This window comes from Lathamus discolor, chromosome 4 (assembly GCF_037157495.1).
Source record: "Lathamus discolor isolate bLatDis1 chromosome 4, bLatDis1.hap1, whole genome shotgun sequence".
In the NCBI taxonomy this organism is placed as follows: domain Eukaryota; kingdom Metazoa; phylum Chordata; class Aves; order Psittaciformes; family Psittacidae; genus Lathamus; species Lathamus discolor.
The window spans coordinates 124,369,257-124,390,711 of record NC_088887.1 but is presented as its reverse complement, the minus strand read 5'-3'; the positions used below and the strand labels follow the sequence as shown (position 1 = coordinate 124,390,711).

General features: G+C 46.7%; 2 protein-coding genes across 4 annotated transcripts in view; both read right to left on the bottom strand.

Moving 5' to 3' along the window:
- The window catches only part of INTS4 (integrator complex subunit 4), a 33,694-nt gene extending 19,082 nt beyond the window's left edge, over positions 1–14,612 (bottom strand). For 2 of the 3 annotated variants that reach the window (XM_065678864.1, XM_065678866.1), the window contains exons 1-11: positions 14,516–14,612; positions 13,669–13,863; positions 10,573–10,690; positions 9,525–9,631; positions 9,141–9,326; positions 8,237–8,287; positions 7,512–7,600; positions 7,079–7,199; positions 6,506–6,577; positions 5,248–5,422; positions 2,471–2,676 (exon numbers count right to left, since the gene is read on the bottom strand). In XM_065678864.1, coding sequence (XP_065534936.1) covers positions 2,471–2,676; positions 5,248–5,422; positions 6,506–6,577; positions 7,079–7,199; positions 7,512–7,600; positions 8,237–8,287; positions 9,141–9,326; positions 9,525–9,631; positions 10,573–10,690; positions 13,669–13,863; positions 14,516–14,569 — 1,374 coding nt within the window. In that variant the 5' untranslated portion in view covers positions 14,570–14,612. The remainder of the gene's footprint in view (positions 1–2,470; positions 2,677–5,247; positions 5,423–6,505; positions 6,578–7,078; positions 7,200–7,511; positions 7,601–8,236; positions 8,288–9,140; positions 9,327–9,524; positions 9,632–10,572; positions 10,691–13,668; positions 13,864–14,515) is intronic. The other variant, XM_065678865.1, reaches the window with a different exon arrangement.
- A 2,566-nt stretch (positions 14,613–17,178) lies between these two features.
- KCTD14 (potassium channel tetramerization domain containing 14) lies at positions 17,179–21,455 on the bottom strand. Its single transcript, XM_065675893.1, is given in 3 exon segments — positions 17,179–17,314; positions 17,317–17,935; positions 21,181–21,455. Coding segments are annotated over 3 exon segments (729 nt in total). The 5' UTR covers positions 21,241–21,455; the 3' UTR covers positions 17,179–17,264.

The window sequence follows — 21,455 nt, the reverse complement described above, 5'->3', positions numbered from 1 at the left end:
TTCCAGAGGGTTTGAGTAAGCATTGAGGACACATCAGTGGCTGTGCAGCTCGGTTAACAGTGATCATCTCTAGGATAAAGAATTTGACCTAACTATGGGTTTACAGATGGACAATAAAACAAACCAAACCAAAACCCAAACCCCACACTTGTAACTTTGGTCAGGAGCCTTTCTATGATCACACAGATCCCTAAGACACCACTTTTAAAGTCACACTGTGCCCATCTTATTTTTCAGGCCAGGGTGACGTTGCACAGAGGAGCTTGTTCAAGCTCCAAGTAGTATTTTTAGAAGCCCTGTGGCTGAACTCCAGCTTAATGACATTCCTCCTGCCAAACCCCACCTTGCCATTCCCTATCAGTGCATTACACTCCCTTGCTATCAGCATTTGTGTGGCACTGCTGGGTAGGATGTGAGAAGTTGATAGGATACAAGAACTGGATGGGTTTCAAGGGTGATTTAAGTTATACTTTGCTAGTATCAACAGCTCATTCATCATTGTCTTACACAAAAGAAGAAAGAGGAGACCTTGTAGAAGCTCTCAAATGACACCAACACACACAAATGATCCAAGGAGGGAAGCTCAGCAGGACCCGTTCCTTATTCTAGTGGTGGTGGACTATGATCAGAAGAGAAAATGAACTGCAAGGACTACAATTAAATGACTATGGACATAAAGGACTCCAGGTGAGTGGCACAGAACACTGGAAGGGGAGAAGAGAGAGAAGGGAGGCACAAGACTATCAAGGGACAGAGAGGAGCACAACTCCGCAGCAACTGAGATCAAGGGCAACAGAGAAAGCAGGATCTAAAGCCTGGTCAGAAAAGCAAGGAGGAAATGGTAGTTATAGAGGTGAATTTAAAGCAGTGGGGTGAAAACAGGAGCTACCCCGAGGCCCAGCTGTTCCATCTTTACACTGCCAGAAGAAATTTAGGCACTAAAGTTAATGCCATTTTTCCACATCCTTTATTTTGGTGCTGGAAGATGGATTTTACAGAAGGAAAACACCTTTCGGACAAAGCCATTCAAATGTTAACTCTCATACTTTAGCTATCCCAATACCTGCTAATAATAATGATAATATAAACCATAACACAGGTCTGATTTATCACAGTCAGCACAGAAGCGTAAGACAGACCCCAGTCTAAGTGGGACATTATTATACCTTGATGCACAGGTCCCCAGCTGGAACAAACATAAATCACCTACATAAAACCGTGAGGAACCCAAAGCTCGTTCAGATCATGTTCCACAGTGTTTGTTAAAGCCTGGTAAGAGATCAGTTTGCTTCTTTCTGGGACACACCAGTGTTGCCTTGGGTCAAGCAAACAGCAGGTGAAAAGACAAAGAGCAGATCTGCAGCACGCCTGAGGCTGGGAGACTGCCCAAAAGAGGCAGGAACTTGCCTGCTCCATGCAGCACAAGCAGAAAACAGACACCCACACCTCAGGGGCTACAGCTCAGCAAGGAAATCAGGTCTGTGGGGAAGCAGCACAGTTGATAAAGCCAAAATCTCTTCCCAGATCAACCCCATCAAGCTGGAGCTGCAGCTGACTCGCGCTGTCCTCTGGATCCTGGCTGAGGACTGACTGGGAGGATGCTGGTTGGGAAAACCCAAATTATACCACAGAACACACTAACGAACTCTGAACAGTCAGAAGAGAAATCTCCTGCCTAGCTCTGGCTCTCCTTGGTGAGCAAAGGTATAGCCAAAGCAGACAAACAAAGGAAGCAGAGAGGAAAATGAAGTTGTATTCAACATGAAGTGGTGCAGAGTGCTGGACCACAAACCAACACAGAAGGAAACACACGTGAGACAACAGAGCACAGTGATCAAGGGATCAAGCTTGATCTGAAATTCATCTGTTTCAAAGTATTCTGTTGTCCTGGGGATTACAAGCTGCTGGATCCAGAGCACCTCCCATACAAAGACAGGCTGAGAAAATTTGGGCTGTTGAGCTTGGGGAAAGGAAGCTGCGTGGAGACCTCAGAGCAGCTTCCAGTGTTGGAAGGGGGCTACAAGGATGTTGAGAGGGACTCCTCATCAGGGACTGTAGTGACAGGACAAGGGGTGATGAGTTTAAACTGAACCTGGGGAGATTTAGATTGGAGATAAGGCAGAAGCTCTTCCCTGTGAGGGTGCTGAGGCGCTGGCACAGGGTGCCCAGAGAAGCTGTGGCTGCCCCATCCCTGGCAGTGTTCAAGGCCAGGTTGGACACAGGGACTTGGAGCAAGCTGCTCCAGTGGAAGGTGTCCCTGCCCGTGGCAGGGGGTTGGAACTGGATGAGCTTTAAGGTCCCTTCCAACCCAAACCACTCTGTGATTCTGACCTTAGCCTTATGCTATTAGAAGATCAAGAAAACCCAACAATAAAGGTGGACAGTCTCAAAGGGGCTGATTAACATTATACAGTGAAGCACCCCAAAGAAGGCATGAATACAGTTTTTTCCCTCTTTAGGAATTCCTTACCTCCAAGACAGCCAGCACAGTATCCAGCTGGTCTTCCCTCAGTGTGATGTTGTTGGAAATTTTCCTCATGGTGTGTATTGACTGCAACCTCACCTCCTCTATTTCATCATTAAACATGTCAACCAAGAAATCCAGGCATTTCTCCGCAAAGGAAGGCGAGGATTGAGCCAGCATACACAGGGCTTCAACTGCAGCGATCCGAACCTCTGTCAATAGAGAGGGAGGGAATTCATTGTGTAAGTGCTGTTTGAAAAGACATGCCACTCAACAGCCAGGCCTCACATTGTTCAAGGACTGGGATAAGGACAGCAGATGCTAAGGAAACCCTGAAGGTGACCCTGCGGGGGGTTGGAACTGGATGAGGTTTAAGGTCTCTTCCAACCCAAAGCACTCTGTGATTCTATGATGATGGAGACTAAGCAGAGACCCCACTGAGGACACTTCCACAGGCAAATCTTCAAATCAGAAGCCTCACCTCTAGTACTGCTGCTGGTGTAAGCACCTACAAGAGGGACCTGGAAGTGACAAATAGGTATCGTACCAGCAATTAATACTATGTATTTCCTAGTGCGTTTTGCAAGTGTAGCATTAACTCTGGTATCTTAAGCAAAGTAATTGAGCTAATTAAACACTGCTTGTTTTATTCTTCCTGGCATTTTAACTGCTTGGAGCATTCAGTGTGTTTTTATGTAGCACTTCATGAATTACTGAAAAGCCCCAGAATGTCGGCACCGAACACAATGAAACTCCTCTGCTTCCTGACTTCAGATGCCTCAGAAGAAAGGAAAAAGGTGCCACCTTATTAAAATGCCTCATAATTTAAGCAGAAAAGCATCCAAAAGTGTCCAGAGTGTGTTTATGCTGTAAAACATCACAGGAACTTGACGAATACCCAAATGTAGCAAGCTCAAGTGGAGATGAGATTCTCTTCTCTACAGCCATCCTCGCTGTCCTCCATCACATTCATGCGTTGGGATCGTAAAAGAGGATGAATGTGATGTCTTGCAAACATTATTGTTTTAAACATACTTCTATTTTTCATTCAAATTAGCTCATCTTGAAAATATTTACTTAAACTGGTGTGTAGCTTTCAGGCCCATTGTTCTTAAAGCACATACTTGAGTCCTGATGATTCAGATTAAAGAGAAAAATGCAAACACAGCAAGACCCCTTTGCGCTCAGGAACAAAGCTGCTGTCACACAGATGAGTCTCTGTGGTCTTTAAGACCAAGGTATTGCCATTTTGCCAATATTGCTTTCAGAAGCTGAGCCATTGATTGAGATGGAAGTTACAACAAGTAATGCAAGCAGCACACTAAGGAAGAAGAGAGCTCAGCAGGATTTAAAAGCGCTGCAGTGGAGGGAGAGATCCAGACAAGAAACCTGGTGAGGGGCTTTGGACAAAGGATCTACGGAAAGGCCAAGGGGAATGGCTTTAACCTGCCAGAGGGGAGACTGAGATGAGCTCTTAGGCAGAAGCTCTTCCCTGTGAGGGTGCTGAGGCGCTGGCACAGGGTGCCCAGAGAAGCTGTGGCTGCCCCATCCCTGGCAGTGCTCAAGGCCAGGTTGGACACAGGGGCTTGGAGCAAGCTGCTCCAGTGGAAGGGGTCCCTGCCCTTGGCAGGGGTTGGAACTGGATGAGCTTTAAGGTCCCTTCCAACACAAACCATTCTGTTAGGGAAACAGGCTTTTATTTGCAAGAGTCATGGAACAAAACCCCAACCTTTACAACACAACCTACAAGCGGTATTTTTGTTATGGTGGGTTTGTACTTTCTAATTTAGCCTCATCCTTCCTGGAACATTAAAAGCAAATTCAGGAATAACATTGCGAGCTCAGCATTTCCTCAGGTCTCTGCAAACACCACCCGTTCTCAACAGAAATAAGCATCTGCACCTCACCCACAGGAAAGCTGAGCTGGGAGGGGGTAGCACACAGACTTTTCTGAGGCCATCAGCATGGTCAGCGCTCCAGCCAATCCAGGAGCTCCGGAACACGTGTGTTCCACTTGGACACCCCTAATTCCTCCCTTTAGAAGAGCAGATGAGATACAATCTGCTGGAAAGAGATGGCATCCTCTACATCCATCATAGGAAGACCAACAGAAACAAACACAATAGCAGTGCGGAACAGGTAAATACGACCTCAGAATGTAGCTATTTCCATTAAAGAAAAGGTATTATCAGTAACATTGCTAAATATGTCAGCAAGACCCCACCCTCACCATCCCTGGAGGTGTTCAAAAGTCATGCAGATGTGGCGATTTGTGACACGGTTTAGTGGTGGCCTTGGCAGTGCTGGGGTAAAGGTTGGCCTTGATGATCTTATAGGTCTTTTCCAACCTGATTCTATGTTTTCCTCCCTGCAGAGGAAACACCAATTCCAAACAGCAGCAGCAACTGCTGTTGCCAAATTAGAGCCAAGTGCAACAGTTAAATTTCAGTCAACAACACAAAAGCCAATCCTAGTAGGTTTCTATGTACCATAAGCAACTACGTCTTACAGGTATTTTACTAAAACTTCATTGTTTATAGGAAGGTATTTGGTTTTGGCTACTCAATGAACCATTTCTATCCAAAATTCTGTGTAACACTGCAGCATCTTTGAAACAACTGCCACATCAGAGCTCACAATGGAATAAAACCCCACCAACTTGAAATCCACCAAACACAACAGCCATGTCATCTGTTTTGACCCCAAGAAAACCCAACAAAACCCAAAAGCTTATCAGCCAGGACACATCTCTCTTAGTCATTCCATAGTAACTTAACACTTACCATACATCTCATCCTCCAGGCCATGAACAAAAGCCCCACAAGCTCCTGATTCAATCAAGTTTACAGCCCCTGTGTCGATTTCTTCTTTGGGGGCATCATCTCCCCACTTTCTGCCACTGGAAAACTCCCCAGAGCTGTAGAGTTCTTTGGCTCTCTCATGTGCAGTACGCTTCCTCTGTCCAAACAAGACTGTCAGTTACAACCATGGTAAACTTGGAAGTAATAACGTGTTAAATGGCTTTATGGGAGTTGAAAATAGATGTAGCTCAAGGCTTAGACACTGACAGACACATGCAAATGCAAAGAAAAGCAAATAGTACCTGTTCTATGATTAATTCTAATTACCAGTAACTCTTTGCACTTTTAATGTTGGGAGAAGGATAACAACCAATATATTTTAACTAACAATTATAGAATGGTTTGCGTTGGAAAGGACCTTAAGATCATCCAGTTCCAACACCCTGCCATGGGCAGGGATGCCTCATATTTGACCATGTCATCTTAGACATCCCTTATACGAACAGCCAAACCGGGTCAGAGCAAAGGCCCATCTAGTTAAATAACCAGTAACTGATCTGCAAAAACATGGTATCACTTTGCAGCTCAACTTGTTCAACTGCAATTAAATCCTTTCATGACTACCAACACTACACAGAGTTCAGCAATGCAGAAAATGCGATATTCATTCGGCATGCTTGGCTAATCCACCTCCTTTCCCCCACACTGTACAGAGAGCTGTGCAGTACTTTCTTTAACAGCCTTTACAAAGCAGCCCACAAAAACTACCAGCTCTACCTTCATCTTTCTTTTGTAGGCAGGAAAACTGAGCATAATACCTCCACCAAGTTGCTTTAGGAAGGAATTTTACTGACAAGCTTTGCTCTTAGGGATCAGCCTTTAGCAACAAGTGTCTCTTGAAATGGATCTTGCAGGATGCTTCCATCAGCTTGCTCCTAAAACTAGGATGCAGCCTTTCCATACACAATAAATAAAGCTTTTAGCCAAACGTCAGAAGAACACAAATGTTTACCTCTCATCTGTGAAACCTGAACAGCCTGAAGCTGTTTATTACACGCTTGGCTAATGAAACCTAAAACCAGCAATTCATTGACTTTAATCTAAAAGAAAACCTGTCATCATCAATTCAATCTCAGCAGCCCTGAGGCAAGGACACGGTAAACAAGCACACTCGACATTCACATACCTGGTGTGCGGTTTTAGTACACTACACACAGGAAAAGCAAACCCGTTTACGTACCCTCAGATCCGACATGAGCTTCTTGTCAAGAGTCTGGTCTAAGAAATGGGAACTAACTTGCTGCATAGAACCCTAAAGAGACAAAAAGGAAGAAACAGGGTTATTGTAAATTATGGCATATAGTTTCCTGACTCATCCCAACACAGTATCCAATCTTATCTGCTCATTCTAACAGCTTTATACAATGCCTGACACTCCTGTATGTCAGAATGCAAAGGAGTTCACTTAAAATGCTCAGAACATCTTATTTTCCCACTGGAGCGAATATGGTCTTTCCTGAGTTCAGCTGGTTTACATGTCCTGTGCTGGAGAAGCAGGGGAGGGAAATAGGACAAGTACTTGGTTTTTGGTTGGATACCCAACCCTATACTCTCGAGGGAAGAAGCACTACAGAGTTCAGCTGTGAAACTTTTGGGTTTCCTCAACCTCTCGCCTTTCTTTCTTCTCTGAATTCTGGTAGAAATTTACATATATAGTTACTGAACAGTCTCCCATTTATTTCCAAATAGATGTGAAATTAAAGTACCAGGAGACTGACTCTTCTTAACTGGAGAAGAAAAGAATGCAACTTACCAATAACTTGGCAGCTTGTACTCTCACAACCCAGGAACCATCACTGACCATGTGACAGATTTTGCCAAAGGCATCATCAACCAAGCGAATTTCTTCATTAGAAGAAGGAATTGGGACGATGCTGTCAAAGAGAAACATGAGTCAGTGAATTCAGAATATGCTGATCTGACACCATGCTGGATGGCACCAAGTAAGAGACAACCATCCTGAATTCCTATGCATGTGCAACAAGTACCAGGAGCCAAAACTTCATCTTCAATTTGTACACATCAGCTTTCTAACAGACACTCCTACGACTTACTAACTCTCAGGATTTAGGAAGCAAGACTTCCAGGATTTAGGAAGCAAGACTTACTCACTCTCAGGACAAGACTCTTAGGATTAGGATGATTACTCTGCCAATTCTTTGAGTCACTTTGCATCCAGTACTTACCTTTCAGGGTACAGCTGACTGAGGACCCAAATGAGCTGAACTGCAGCACTACGCACTTGCTCGTAATCATCCGCCAACAGCTTGCAGGCCTGAAAGAAGAATCACAGTCCAATCTATCTGAAACATGTCCACCTGAGCTGTCATTCACTTCCCACAGTGCAATGAGGACCCTTACCAGGAATCAGTTAGGATAGATTAAAAATCAGGGGGGATTTAGTCTTCCCTTCTACTCCCCTATTATTTCCAGGTTTGATCAGGTAGACTGGTCCTATTAAAGTCCATCAGGACATGCTGGAACACTCCAGAATTGTCTGTACTATGCAGGAAGCATGAAATGTGAATCTGCAATAGAATTAATTTGATGCAGGCTTCAGCTGTGCAACCAGACTAACATAACAGATACAGGCTTCATGTATTCGCTCCAATAAACAAGGTTATGACTTTGAGATTGGCAGAAGACATTCAGAATCACATAGTGCCTTGTCCTTACCGTAATCATCTCCCCCAACAATATATATCACAGCATATGCTTTGGTGTACTTAAGCACAATAATGTAAAAGAGATTTCCATTTCCACTGTCATAGGACAATAAGGAATATAGGCGACTTAAGTGCAAAATACTGCACATCTCTGCTCAGTGCCCTCCTCTCAAAGCACATAGTCATAGAATCTAAAAAGCAGGATACGCAACGAAGGACAAAATAAAGAGAAATACAAGGCTTACCTGACTGTAAATAGCCTGCTGTAATTTCAATCCTCTTTCATGAAGCTGCAGCTACAGGGAAAAAACAAACAAGTATAACCATAGGTTTAAGTGACAGAGACCAAGTTTTTACCACTGTTTCTTCTGATTTGAGTAAAATCTGGATTCCTCCTATAAAGAAAATATTTCATTATCTTGCCTATAAGTATTTTAAATCATAGACTCATAGAATGATCTGGGCTGGAAAGGACCTTAAGATCATCCAGTTCCAACCCCTTGCCATGGGCAGGGACACCTCACATTAGACCAGGCTGCTCCAAGCCCCGTCCAACCTGGCCTTGAACACTGCCAGGGATGGAGCTCTCACAACCTCCCTGGGCAACCCATTCGAGTGCCTCACCACCCTTACAGTAAAAAACTTCTTCCTTATATCCAATCTAAACTTCCCCTGTTTCAGTTTGAACCCGTTACCCCTTGTCCTGTCACTACAGTCCCTGATGAAGAGTCCCTCCCCAGCATCCCTATAGGCCCCCTTCAGATACTGGAAGCTGCTCTGAGGTCTCCATGCAGCTTCTCTTCTCCAGGCTGAACAGCCCCAACTTTCTCAGCCTATCTCCATATGGGAGGTGCTCCAGCCCCTGATCATCCTCGTGGCCTCCTCTGGACTTGCTCCAACAGCTCCATGTCCTTCTAATGTTGAGGACACCAGAGCTGCACACAATGCTGCAAGTAGGGTTTCATGACAGCAGTCACAGAATGGTTTGGTTAAGTCAAGTCAAGATTAAATAATAATCTTAAGTATAATTTCTTCAAACTTCACAGCCATTCTTTGATTAATTAGGAAAACACAACTGCATATGAATACATTAGCTGTCCATTCTCCAAACCTTCCAGCAATTGCTTCCACTACACCAGCACCGCTTACCATGGCTTTTATAGCTGCAGTCCTAACCCGAGGGTCCTGGTCATTAAAATGATCTCCTATGATCTTCTGCACATCTTTGGCAGCCTGGCTTTCAGATTCTTTCGCAGCAGCTTTTTCCACTGGTCCAAGACAGCCGATTAACTGAAGACACTTATTCCTTACACCATGGGAAGAATCTGTCAGATGCTGTGGAATGGAAAAGAAGAACAGATGTAACTGGAAGCTTGTTGTTCTTTCACCCCCTTGTAACAACTAATCATAGGAAGATTCCTAGCACTTAATGAAATGTTAATATAGTAAGTTCGTTGAGAATTTAAACACTGACTACATGGTTTTTGTACTGTGGCAGTGACAAAGGTTTCCTGCCCAATGAGGGTGTCTTACCTTGCAGGCCACCTCAACCAGTCTCATCCTGACTGGTGGATTCTCTGTGAGTTTTGTGCCAATCACCAACAGGGTGTCGAGCAGCTGAGCAAGGACCTGGTGAGACTCTGCAAAACAAAGCAGTGAAAGGCTCTGTACCTCTTTACTGAGCTCCTCACCAGCTACAGAAGCACACACTCCTCAGAGCTGGAAGGTCCTCCTGAAAACTTCTCCTTTCAATGCCAGAACAAGCTCAGCTCCCTCAGCCTCCCCCTGCACATCACTTACTCTAGCACCCAACCACCTCAGTGGCCCTCTGCTGAACTCAACCCAACCAGCACTTACAAGTGAGATTTAGGTTAGAGATAAGGCAGCTCTTCCCTGTGAGGGTGCTGAGGCGCTGGCACAGGGTGCCCAGAGAAGCTGTGGCTGCCCCATCCCTGGCAGTGTTCAAGACCAGGTTGGGCACAGGGGCTTGGAGCAAGCTGCTCTAGTGGAAGGTGTCCCTGCTTGTGGCAGGGGGTTGGAACTGGATGAGCTTTAAGGTCTCTTCCAACCCAACCTATTACTTGATTCTATAAATGACATTAAAATTAAACCACATCGCATAAAGCACATGCAAACTGTGAGTACAACATAGCAAATAAAAACAGACTGTACTGAAACCACAAGCAAGACAACCTGTGTTTTACTGTCTATTACAAATCCAGTACTAATAAACTAATGCATAGGAAGGAAGAAAACGTCCTCTTCAAACACGATTCCACTTTAAGCAAGACTGTCCTCTAGAACAGAGCACTTGAGAAGCAACAGGTCTCATACAGTAATGGAAAAGCAAAGCTCGCACTCCCTTAAAACAAAGGCACACAGCAGGCAGGTCTGAGGAGCATTCTTCTCCTCAGAACATAGTATTTTCTATCATCATTCAAAACAGCAGAACATAAATACTCTGAGCAACAGTTCCCCACTATACACTTCAGCTCTAAAGGGCCTTACCACTGTCCTAAATGCTGAAAAGACAGGATGAATCTGCTTTGACCTCAGGCACCACCTAAAAACTGGGACTTACTCTCATTCTGAAGAGTGTTAATGGCATCATCCATGATGCAGTCTGGAGAAAACCCAGCAGTTTTGGACAACAAACCCAGCAGGGAAGCGATCTTCAGCCTTACAGAGGCATCATTCTCCTGGAAAGAATCAACAGACACCTCATTTATTCTCCAGTTTCCACTACACACAGGCAGGACCCATCTATAATTCAGCACAAGGGTCTGAATTTTGCTGTCAGTTTGCTTCCTCCTTTATACACCCACAGCACATCCCATAGGGCATTGACCATACAAAACCATTAAGGTGGCAGCTTCCAGTACATCTCAAAGTGATTCTTTTACTGACAATTCCTCAAAATTACCTTCATCCTGTTTGGAAATGTAACGTTTGAATAAATCACATTTTCAAGACGCCAGAAAACTCAGTGTTGCTCAGGTTAATATCTATTTTAATGAACAAGTGGGAGGATGTTAGATGAGCTGAGGCTGCTGGTCTCTTGATCTCTACAAAGATAAAGAGCAGAGTCTGTGGGCTACCGAAAACAACTGTTTCTCTTACTGGTGGGGAGGAATCTTGCCAATCTGACAGCAAGAAATGAAAGAAATCCAGCACAGCAAGGTAAAAACTAAATAAACCAATAGAAGGATGTGTTACCTGCAAACATCTGCTCACTTTGACATGGTTTAGTGGTGGCCTTGGCAGTCCTGTGGTAATGGTTGGACTTTGATGATCTTAAAGGACTTTTTCAACCTACTTCATTCTATGATTCATTTAAGGAACAGCAAAGCTGTCCAAGTGATAATTATATAAATAAGCTATAACAGTGTTTAGGAGAGACTCAAGCATCACACACACCCCACAAGTGACAAATGTGATACCCACAGCAGTTATCTCTTTCTCAGCTGAGCTGAGAAGCATCTTCTCTTTACAGGGTAGAAATTATGCCCTTGAACAACAGTTGCTGTCACTGCACTGCTTACATTTGGTGGTAGGACATATGGATTTCCACAGTACTGTGGTGGTCAAGTGACCAGGGGAAGTTCAGGTTACATATAAGGCAGTTCTTCTCTGTGAGGGTGCTGAGGCGCTGGCACAGGGTGCCCAGAGAAGCTGTGGCTGCCCCATCCCTGGCAGTGCTCAAGGCCAGGTTGGACACAGGGGCTTGGAGCAAGCTGCTCCAGTGGAAGGTGTCCCTGCCTGTGGCAGGGAGCTGGAACAGGATGAGCTTTAAGGTCCCTTCCAACTCAAACAACTTATAAAGGCATTTTTAATAGCCTTATAAATACTTTCTGTGATGTTATTAAGGAGCTACAAGCAGTCTCCCATCCCAAAGGGCATTTTTCTCCCTCCCTCCTTCTAACATTCCTCAGCAGGTCTGATTGCCATCCACAACCAACACACCACTAAGTGAAGGTGCCTCTAATCCCTCATCCCAAACACCCTGAACAGTCCGGAAAGGAACTTGAGGATCACTTCAGGCCACTGTTTCAGGATACATGTCACAACAAGGCTTACAATACCCTGCCCCTATGGCTTTCCCACACACATGGCAACATGCTCTCTGCTTAGCTGTGCTGCTGATTTCACCGTCACCATAGAATCATAGAACAGTTAGGGTTGGAAAGGACCTCAAGATCATCCAGTTCCAACCCCCCCTTTTCTGGAGATACTGGTTTATAATAAACCAGTTCTTCAAAAGATTTTGTCCTTAAGTAAAATATTATCAGGACTGTGCTGCTTTATAAAACTGGTTTCTGTAACACATTGTGCAACCATGGCCATGGATGGCAAAATGGAGAGGAAAGGAAAAGCCAGATTATTTTTCAGATCCATTTCAGAGGCCAACAGGATTGTGTGGGGATTGTTCTACCATCATATAAAGGGATGAAGAAGCAGGAGGCTGCCGTACCACCGTAAAACACTACAACCACATCATCACACAACTTCCACTGCAGTTCCAGCTTTCAGGGTGAAGTTTCTGAAGGATCAGTTCAAGTGCAAGTTTTAGTACAGAATCATAGAACAGTTAGGGTTGAAAAAGACCTTAAGATCATCCAGTTCCAAGCCCCCCTTTTCTGGAAATACTGGTTTATAATAAACCAGTTCTTCAAAAGATTTTGTCCTTAAGTAAAATATTATCAGGACTGTGCTGCTTTATAAAGCCGGTTTCTGTAACACGTTGTGCACTTGAGAATGTGACTGTATCTGTAGATTTGAGTCTCTCTTCTAACACAGGCTACAAGACAAACTTCAAACACAAACAAGCTGCATTATTTGACCACGAATGACAGAAGAACTCCCAGAACAAACTGATGAAATTGTCCAATCTTTTGGGTGGGAACCAGTCCAGTGACCAAAATAAGTTCTCATCAAAACGGCCAAATGTGAAACAGTCTCAAGACATGAGTCAAAGAAGGTAAAGTACAGAAAGAGATAAAATGCAGCTGGGTTCCGATGCAAGTTCAAAGCAAAACAGACTCAAGTATAAGAGGAAAGACAGAGTAGCACAAGGGTGCTTCTGAGAAACGTTTCAGCTTTGTCAAATGCATTAAAGCTTTGCTTCATCAAGTGAAGGATCAATACCTGGATACCATGAAACGTATTTTACACCTGTTATTTATTTGTTATTCTGCTTTTAAGACCTTTTTGTTGAAAAGCTTTTCAGAAGCATCATTTTAAAAGGGCTTCATTCACAGCATAAGCAATAGCTAAAATGTTTCTCCACTGCAAGAGGAAATAAAGAGCAAGGTAAGGAAACATCAGTCAGGGAGGACTCAGACAAAGTTAAGCCAGCTCTGGACAGTCAGGCTCCCTTGATAACTTCTTGTCACGTCTTTTGTCCCTTGTTAAGTTATCATCAGACTAATCACACTATCTGCAGGGATAACACAGTCACATCCTTGTCACAGGCTCCTGAAGCCATCAGCAAAAGGACCAACATGATCAGAAACCACTGGGGAAAGGACCAGAGTCCCTCAGTCTCCTCACACACAGAAGCTGTTGGCAGCCAGGTGATCAACACAGCACCCTGTGACTCCCAGTTCTACATCCAACACCCCAAAAACAAGCCCAAGAGGAGGATCCTGGCAGCACACTTGGCTCCCAGCTTCACCACCTTGTAATAATGCTCCAGCAGGATCCTGACAACCCCTTCCACGCTCTCCACTTCCACAGGCTTCCTGGCAAACTGGAGCAGGTACTGCAACGCATCTGCAGGCGAGGTGGCTTTGCACAAGTCCACATGGAGCGCTGCTGACTTGCTGGGCTTGGTCAACCTCAGCTTCTTAGCGGACAAGTCCTCGTGCTGCTGCTGTGCGGAGAGGGACATGGGTCAGAAACACACAGCAAATCCTTCACGGAGTGGTTACAGAAGCCTGAGGAAGCTCCTGTGCCCCACAGCAGTCCCTGGCCTCTCCCTCATCTACCTTAGGACAAAACACATCCTCAGCCCCAGTGCGTGCTCCTGTCCTGCCCATGCAGCCCCTACCCTCAGCAAACGCTGCCTCCCCCCACACCGACCTGCGGCAAACCCTGCCCCTTCCATCCCCTGACCACCAACCCACGGCAAACACAACTCCTGCCATACCCCCCAGCCTGGAGCAACAGAACAGCTCGCCGCCGTTCCCCGCTCCGGGCTGGGGGAAGCCACATCAGTCAGGCCTCATCAGCCCCCCGTCAGTCGCGACCCCCCCCATCATGCCGCTTTGCCCCAGCCCTTAGGGGTGCATCCCACTCCTCCCGCACACACCCCGAGCCAGCCCCATTCCCTCCAGCCAGCTCCAGCCTCCACAAACCGCGGCCGACCCGTCCCGATCCCCTCACGGCCCCATGGCGGCGGGCAGCACTCAGGGGCTAGGCCGCGGACTGAGCCCTTGGCTTCCTCCACAGCTCCGCACGGCGGAGCTCGGGGCCGTACTCCCCGGCCCCGCTCGGCCCTACCCGGCCCGGTATCAGTGCGTTACCTGAACCACCTTGGTGAACTCCTCGTACACCCGCTTCTTCAGGTGCGCCGCCATGCTGCCGACCGCGCCACCCGGAAGAGAAACCACAGAGGCACCAGCAGAGAGGCGCCAATAGGCAGAGGCCTCTCTTCACAGCTGGAGGCCCAGCTCTATGGTCAGGAGGCCTGGCCCCGGAGCGGGCGGGCTGTTGTTGCCATGGAAACGCTGGGCTGACATGGCGGCTGCGGCCTGGCCAGGCTCGCCGGTAAACCGAATCGTTTTCCACCCAGTATAATCACCAGTTGCGTTAGTATTTGATAATAGACCGTGTAAATAGCCAAATATAAATAACATGGATTAACAAGTTACAGAAGGAGACATTAGAGCAGCTCCAGTGCCTAAAGGGGCTGCAGGAAAGCTGGAGAGGGGCTTGGGACAAGGGCCTGTAGGGCCAGGCCGAGGGGAATGGCTTGAACCTGCCCGAGGGGAGACTGAGATGAGCTCTTAGGCAGAAGCTCTTCCCTGTGAGGGTGCTGAGGCGCTGGCACAGGGTGCCCAGAGAAGCTGTGGCTGCCCCATGGGCAGGGACACCTTCCACTAGAGCAGGCTGCTCCTAGCCCCTGTGTCAGGAATGAATACTTAGGAACGATTCACATCCATTAACATACAGGTAAAACTTCAGGTCTTCAGGACTGGGGGATTTGAGAGGGAAGATGTCAGTAAATAAAGCACTTACTTCATTCAAAAGGCTTTTAAAGGTTATTTATTTGACATCCCAGAGATTATTGGAAGAAATCCGTCTTCTGAGAAGCAAAGGCAGTGTGATCTTAATCAAATGACAGTGGGATTGAGTGTGCCCTCAGCAAGTTTGCCGATGACACCAAGCTGTGTGGTCCGGTTGATACGCTGGAGGGAAGGGATGCCATCCAGAGGGACCTTGACACGCTTGTGAGGTGGGCTGATGTCAGCCTTATGAAGTTCAACCACGACAAGTGCAAGGTCCTGCACCTGGGTCGGAGCAATCCCAGGCACAGCTACAGGTTGGGCAAAGAAGAGATTCAGAGCGGCCCTGCGGAGAAGGACTTGGGGGTGCTGGTCAATGAGAAACTGAACATGAGCCGGCTGCAGTGTGCGCTCGCAGCCCAGAAAGCAACCGTATCCTGGGCTGCAGCAAAAGGAGCGTGACCAGCAGGGCGAAGGAGGTGATCCTGCCCCTCTGCTCTGCTCTTGTGAGACCTCACCTGGAGCACTGTGTGCAGTTCTGGTGTCCTCAACATAAAAAGGACATGGAACTGCTGGAACAAGTCCAGAGGAGGCCACGAGGATGATCAGGGGCTGGAGCACCTCCTGTATGAAGACAGGCTGAGGAAGTTGGGGCTGTTCAGCCTGGAGAAGAGAAGCTGCGTGGAGACCTCAGAGCAGCTTCCAGTGTCTGAAGGGGGCCTATAGGGATGCTGGGGAGGGACTCTTCATCAGGGACTGCAGTGATAAGACAAGGGGTGATGGGTTAAAGCTGAAACAGGGGAAGTTTAGATTGGATCTAAGGAAGAAGTTTTTTACTGTAAGGGTGGTGGGGCACTGGAATGGGTTGCCCAGGGAAGCTGTGAGTGCTCCATCCCTGGCAGTGTTCAAGGCCAGGTTGGACAGAGCCCTAGGTGCCATGGTTTAGTGTGAGGTGTCCCTGCCCATGGCAGGGGGTTGGAACTGGATGATCTTGAGGGCCTTTCCAACCCAAACCATTCTATGATTCTATGAAATCAGCCGTTATGATTTTCAGAGTGGTTAAACCCAAACTGCCATCTCCAGTATAAAAACAAACCTTTGAATACCAGGAGTGTTACAACATGATGTAGGACCCGACTCATGTTCTGTAAAGGAGAACTTGCACTGAGTTCCCAGGCTATCACTTAAGGAGCACTTCCTTCCCAACAAATCTCAGTGGGTTTTCCCTATTCTTCCAGAAGCTCCTATATTTAGAAATAGCATCCTAATAATGATGAATATTGTAAGAAAAAGATCAAAATGGTGTGGCCTGAGAAGGGAGTGCATGTCCTTAGATTATAAACCCTATACTATAAAAAACCTATAAATTTAGATTATAAACCATCAGCAATGTATTTTTGCCTTGTGTTGATCCTGGACCAGAGCTGAGTTTCTCTGTCTTTCCTTCAGAATAAGTAATAAATAATGGTAATAAGTACCTTGGTTACAGAGCAGGCTGGCTGCTGAAGGAACACAAAGAGAGCAGGGGACGCTGAATCCTTTTTAACCCACATTCTAGCATGGAAAGCAGTGAGAAGAAGAGCTTTTGCCTTCTCGCCAAGGATCCAGATTTAATTTGAGCATGTGTTAATGCCGTTATGAGTGTTTCCTCTGCAGATTACACCTATGTGACCTGTTCCCTTGGCGCAGAGAGGCCAACTCCACATGTCCATGATAAGTATTTGGGACTATTCATTTTTCTTAGGTTGAGTGATTTTGGATCAGATCAGGCTCTCTGAACTAACTTAATAGTTAACAATGCTGAAAGCATAAAATTCCTCCTTTTCCTGCTACCTTTTAAACATGTGCTTATCCCCTAAGTATTCAGTAGCTCTTAAATCCTCCTTAATTTACCAAATGACCAAAGGAGATCATGATCATGTCCTTGCCCCATGCATTTCCTCCTGTCCTTGTGGTAGTCTGTAGCTTACTCTCCACAGCCCAAATTAATTTGGTTTAATAATTACTTCCCTCCATTCCCTTTGGAATTCCCTTTGGGGGCACTTCGCTACCACCAGGTGAACAGGAACTTGTAGAAGAAGTCATGCGATTTGAAGCGAACCCTTTCTCCGCAACATGGGGCTGAAGGGCTATTTTATACCCTTTGGCTTCCACATCCATTTGGATGCAGTCCAACAGGTCAAAAACACTTGGCGCTGCCTTCCAGGGCCCAAACTTCACCACAGACTTCTTATCCATGTCCAAGCTGCTCAAGGCATCCTGACATCTGGCCGCATCCTCCTCGGTCTTCACCACGCACACGATGACGCTGGAGCGGCGCGACGCGACCGCCTCTGCCCTGGCAATGCGGATCATGAGCTCGATGTTCTCGCTGTAGTTGGGCACACGAGCCAGAAACTGCTTCCTGGCCACGAGCTCCCCAAAGAGCTGTGGGGAGTCCTCAAGCTGCTTGACCAGAGGCTCGATGTCGTAGAACAATGCCTCCTTGTAGACGTCCTGGATGCACTGGGTGGGCACTTGGTTACTACGAAGGTACTCCAGGATGTATTTGAAGTAGGTGCCTGGCCTGTCGATGAAGAACCTCCCTTCGGAGTCAGTCCTCAGTTTGGGCTGGCCGGTGAACATCTCTGCCAACTTGGAGCCAGGGTGTTTCTTTAAGGTGCTCAGGGTTGTTGTGTACATCTCCCCGCCGACATTTAACTCCACGATTGGGGACAACTGCAAGAATAACAAAGGGGACAAAAAGCCATGTGTGTTATCAGTCTGAGGCCATGAACGTGGATGTGTCGAGGGAAAAAGGATGATTGCTGCTGGAAGTGGGAATGATGGTGTGAGGAGCGGTATGAACTCCCATCTCTTGGCAATGAGATGGAAACAGCCATCCCATTTATTGCTCAAAGCAGATGTGGGATGTTTATACAGCCTTCATAACCACGGCAGCAGAAACTTGGACACTTCAAAATGGCCAAGTCCTCACCACATCTTTAGGATGAAGGAAATTTGGGATTAGTCCACTTTTTGCCGGTGGGGAAGAGGGACAAGAAGTACCCTGCCCAGGGAAGCTGTCAGTGACCTCAGGATTCAGTATCAATCTCCTAAGTCCCACATAAGCCCCTCTCCTTCCAACAAGAGCGATCTGTGTGCTCTCATCCTCCACATGTGAAGAGAGACAAGGATCTAAAGCTGTGCAACTCCATTCTTCTCATTTGAACTGGTGTTTACTCTTCACAGAAGGAAATAAAGCCCCTTGAAATGGGTGGAATCTTCTATTTGTCAGGGAGTTGAGTCATGAATACTAAGGAAGACTCAAAAATCCAGCATGTCAGAGATGGAGGACAGAAGCAAAGCACTTGGAAAACATGTGATAGCTTTAGCTAGGAAGTAAAGGAAATCATAGAATCATAGAATAGTTTGGGTTGGAAAGGACCTTAAGATCATCCAGTTCCAAATCCCTGCTATGGGTAGGGATGCCTCACACTAGAACGTGTCACCCAAGACTCCATCCAGCCTGGCTTTGAACACTGCCAGGGATGGAGCATTCACAACTTCCTTGGACAACCCATTCCAGTGCCTCTCTCACAGTAAAGAACTTCTTCCTTACATCCAACCTGAACTTCCCCTATTTCAGTTTGAACCCATCACCCGTTGTCCTATCACTACAGTCCCTAATGAAGAGTCCCTCCCCAGCATCCTTCCATCCCGTCATTCATGCAGCTGACATGGATTTAAGAAGGAATAATCACAGAATCATAGAATCATAGAACAGTTAGGGTTGGAAAGGACTTCAAGTTCATCCAGTTCCAACCCCCCTGCCATGGGCAGGGACACCTCACACTAAACCATCCCACCCAAGGCTTCATCCAGCCTGGCCTTGAACACTGACAGGGATGGAGCACTCACAACCTCCCTGGGCAACCCATTCCAGTGCCTCACCACCCTCACAGGAAAGAATTTCCTCCTTAGATCCAATCTAAACTTCCCCTGTTTAAGTTTTAACCCGTTACCCCTTGTCCTGTCACTACAGTCCCTGATGAAGAGTCCCTCCCCAGCATCCCTATAGGCCCCCTTCAGGTACTGGAAGGCTGCTATGAGGCCTCCACGCAAATAATGTAAAGTTTAGGGGTTTGTTTGGATTTATTTCATTTCCACATGCTAGCTGAAACACATTGGAAGAGCCTTGAACACCAGGAAGCTGGATGTTGTGTCCGGTCCGGCCTTCCTGATGGTTCAGTGCTGCAGAGTTTTAACAGCATCACTTTGCACTTGGTCACTTTTTACATTACTCAATACTGTAAAAAGAACTGGAGGAAAAGTAGTTCTTTTCCTCCAGATAAAGACACTGGAGGGCAAGGAGAGAGAAGAAAGGAAGCAGTTGTTTCCCTCCTGCTGTAATCGTCCCATGCGCAGCCAGGACCGCACCTGCCATTTGGAAGGTGTGAGTCAATAACAACCCATTTTTTCCAGGAGCAAACCTGCTCTTTCGTGGATCTGCTCACGCCAGGATCTGCCTCAGTGCTTTGGTCACATGCCTGAAGTGAAGCACGTGCTGAAGTGCTCAGCTGGATCCCAAGGACCGGACGCACGGGATGACGTGAGCTGATCTCTGGCCAAGAGAAAGGGGAGCTCCTGCTGCCCTCTCCCTTTTCCATCCTCGTTCCTATCTACCTGCTTCTGTTGCTCACCTTGCGCTTCTCTGTCACCTTACTGAGCTGAACTGGCTCACAGAGGATTTAACAAGCAGCAGAGCTGGCAAAAGGAAGGGACCAGGAAGAGATAACATGGAGCAGGGCAGACCTTCCCTTTAGACAGCAGCAAGCTCTCACATTTAGCAGCAATTGGCTCCCAGCCTCAGCAAGGCAGTGAAACAAGAGCCAAAGACCCAGCTGGAATATTGCTTTGCCTTAGTGTGGGTGGCTTCATCTCAGGAGTGATCATTTACACTAGAGCCAAGGAGACATAAATATCAATTCTGTCTGAGCCGATCTTGTGATTCCCACCCACTGAAGAGCATGGCCCAGAGCTGTTTCTGTAGGAAATCTGCCATTAATCCAAGTGCCAGCAACAGCTTCTCCCTGACAGGGCTCATTTGACAGCAGGGTCTCATGCTTTTGAGCCTCTCCTCCTTTCTCAGATGTTTCATGCTGTTGCTCACTGACACAAATGGATCAAATCTTCATTAATACAGCAGCCAAATTAACCTTATATTCTCAGGTCCAATGGCTTTAGCTTGGGGAACCAAACCGGTTCCCAGAAGACCGGGAGCACTGGCACCAGCTGATTCCCAGCTCTGTCATTAGCGAGGTGACACTTAGGAAAGTCATTCCACCCAGTTTATCCCTCTATAAACCAGTTACTACCTTGGGGAAGCATTTTGCAACCTACACCTGAAAAGTACAGCACAAGAAGGTTGGATCAAAGAGGTCTGGAGGGAGAAGTTGTACAGCTACAACAGAGAAGACAAACTGGTTAAGAGTGGCCTGAGGATAGAGGAGAGGAAAAGGAAAATGATCTCATTACTGATTTCTGCCTGTCTGAGATTGCCTCTTGTTTTCCTTAGAGCTAGAAAAACTACTGCTCCCACCTGATGATTCAACACAGGGCATTGCTCCATTAGAGACTCCAAGAACTGCTGAAACCCACCCAAAACTCATGGTAGGTTTTTATTTAGGGATCTGAGCAATTAAAGTTCCTATTAAGTTAATTCCACCTCTTGTCAAAAGAGAAGAACCACTCTGGTTACTTGTTGTTAGCAGATCTATGCCTGCAAGGGACATGGCCCTTCTGTAAGCAAACAGGCCAGGGTCAGACAGAGCTTTATACCTAGAGCCCTCTTCTTGCTCACACATCTGGCAAGCCCTGGTGTCTTTACAATAACAGATGGGGGTAAAAAAACACTGTAAAGGAGCCCAAAGGGAATGCTTTGATCCCACAGGACAATGCTGTCGAGCTGGTACATTACTCACCGTGTGCAGGCTGCCCGTGACCTGCTTCCGAAGGGGCTTGTGCTCTGATGAAATGCTCATGTCCCTCAGGAGCTGCCGGTGTGGAAAACCTGCTCCTCAGTGCTCACGTCCTGCTCCACTCGCAGGATGGCTCCTCACTGGCCTCCAGTCCGATTTCACTCGGTTTTCCTTGGTTGGATCACGTCTTTCCCAAGCTCTCGGCCCAGCCTGTGCCCCCAAGGCTCCAGCTTGCTCCGGGCACAGCCCTGGTGCAGGTTGTAGGGAATGGGGAGGGA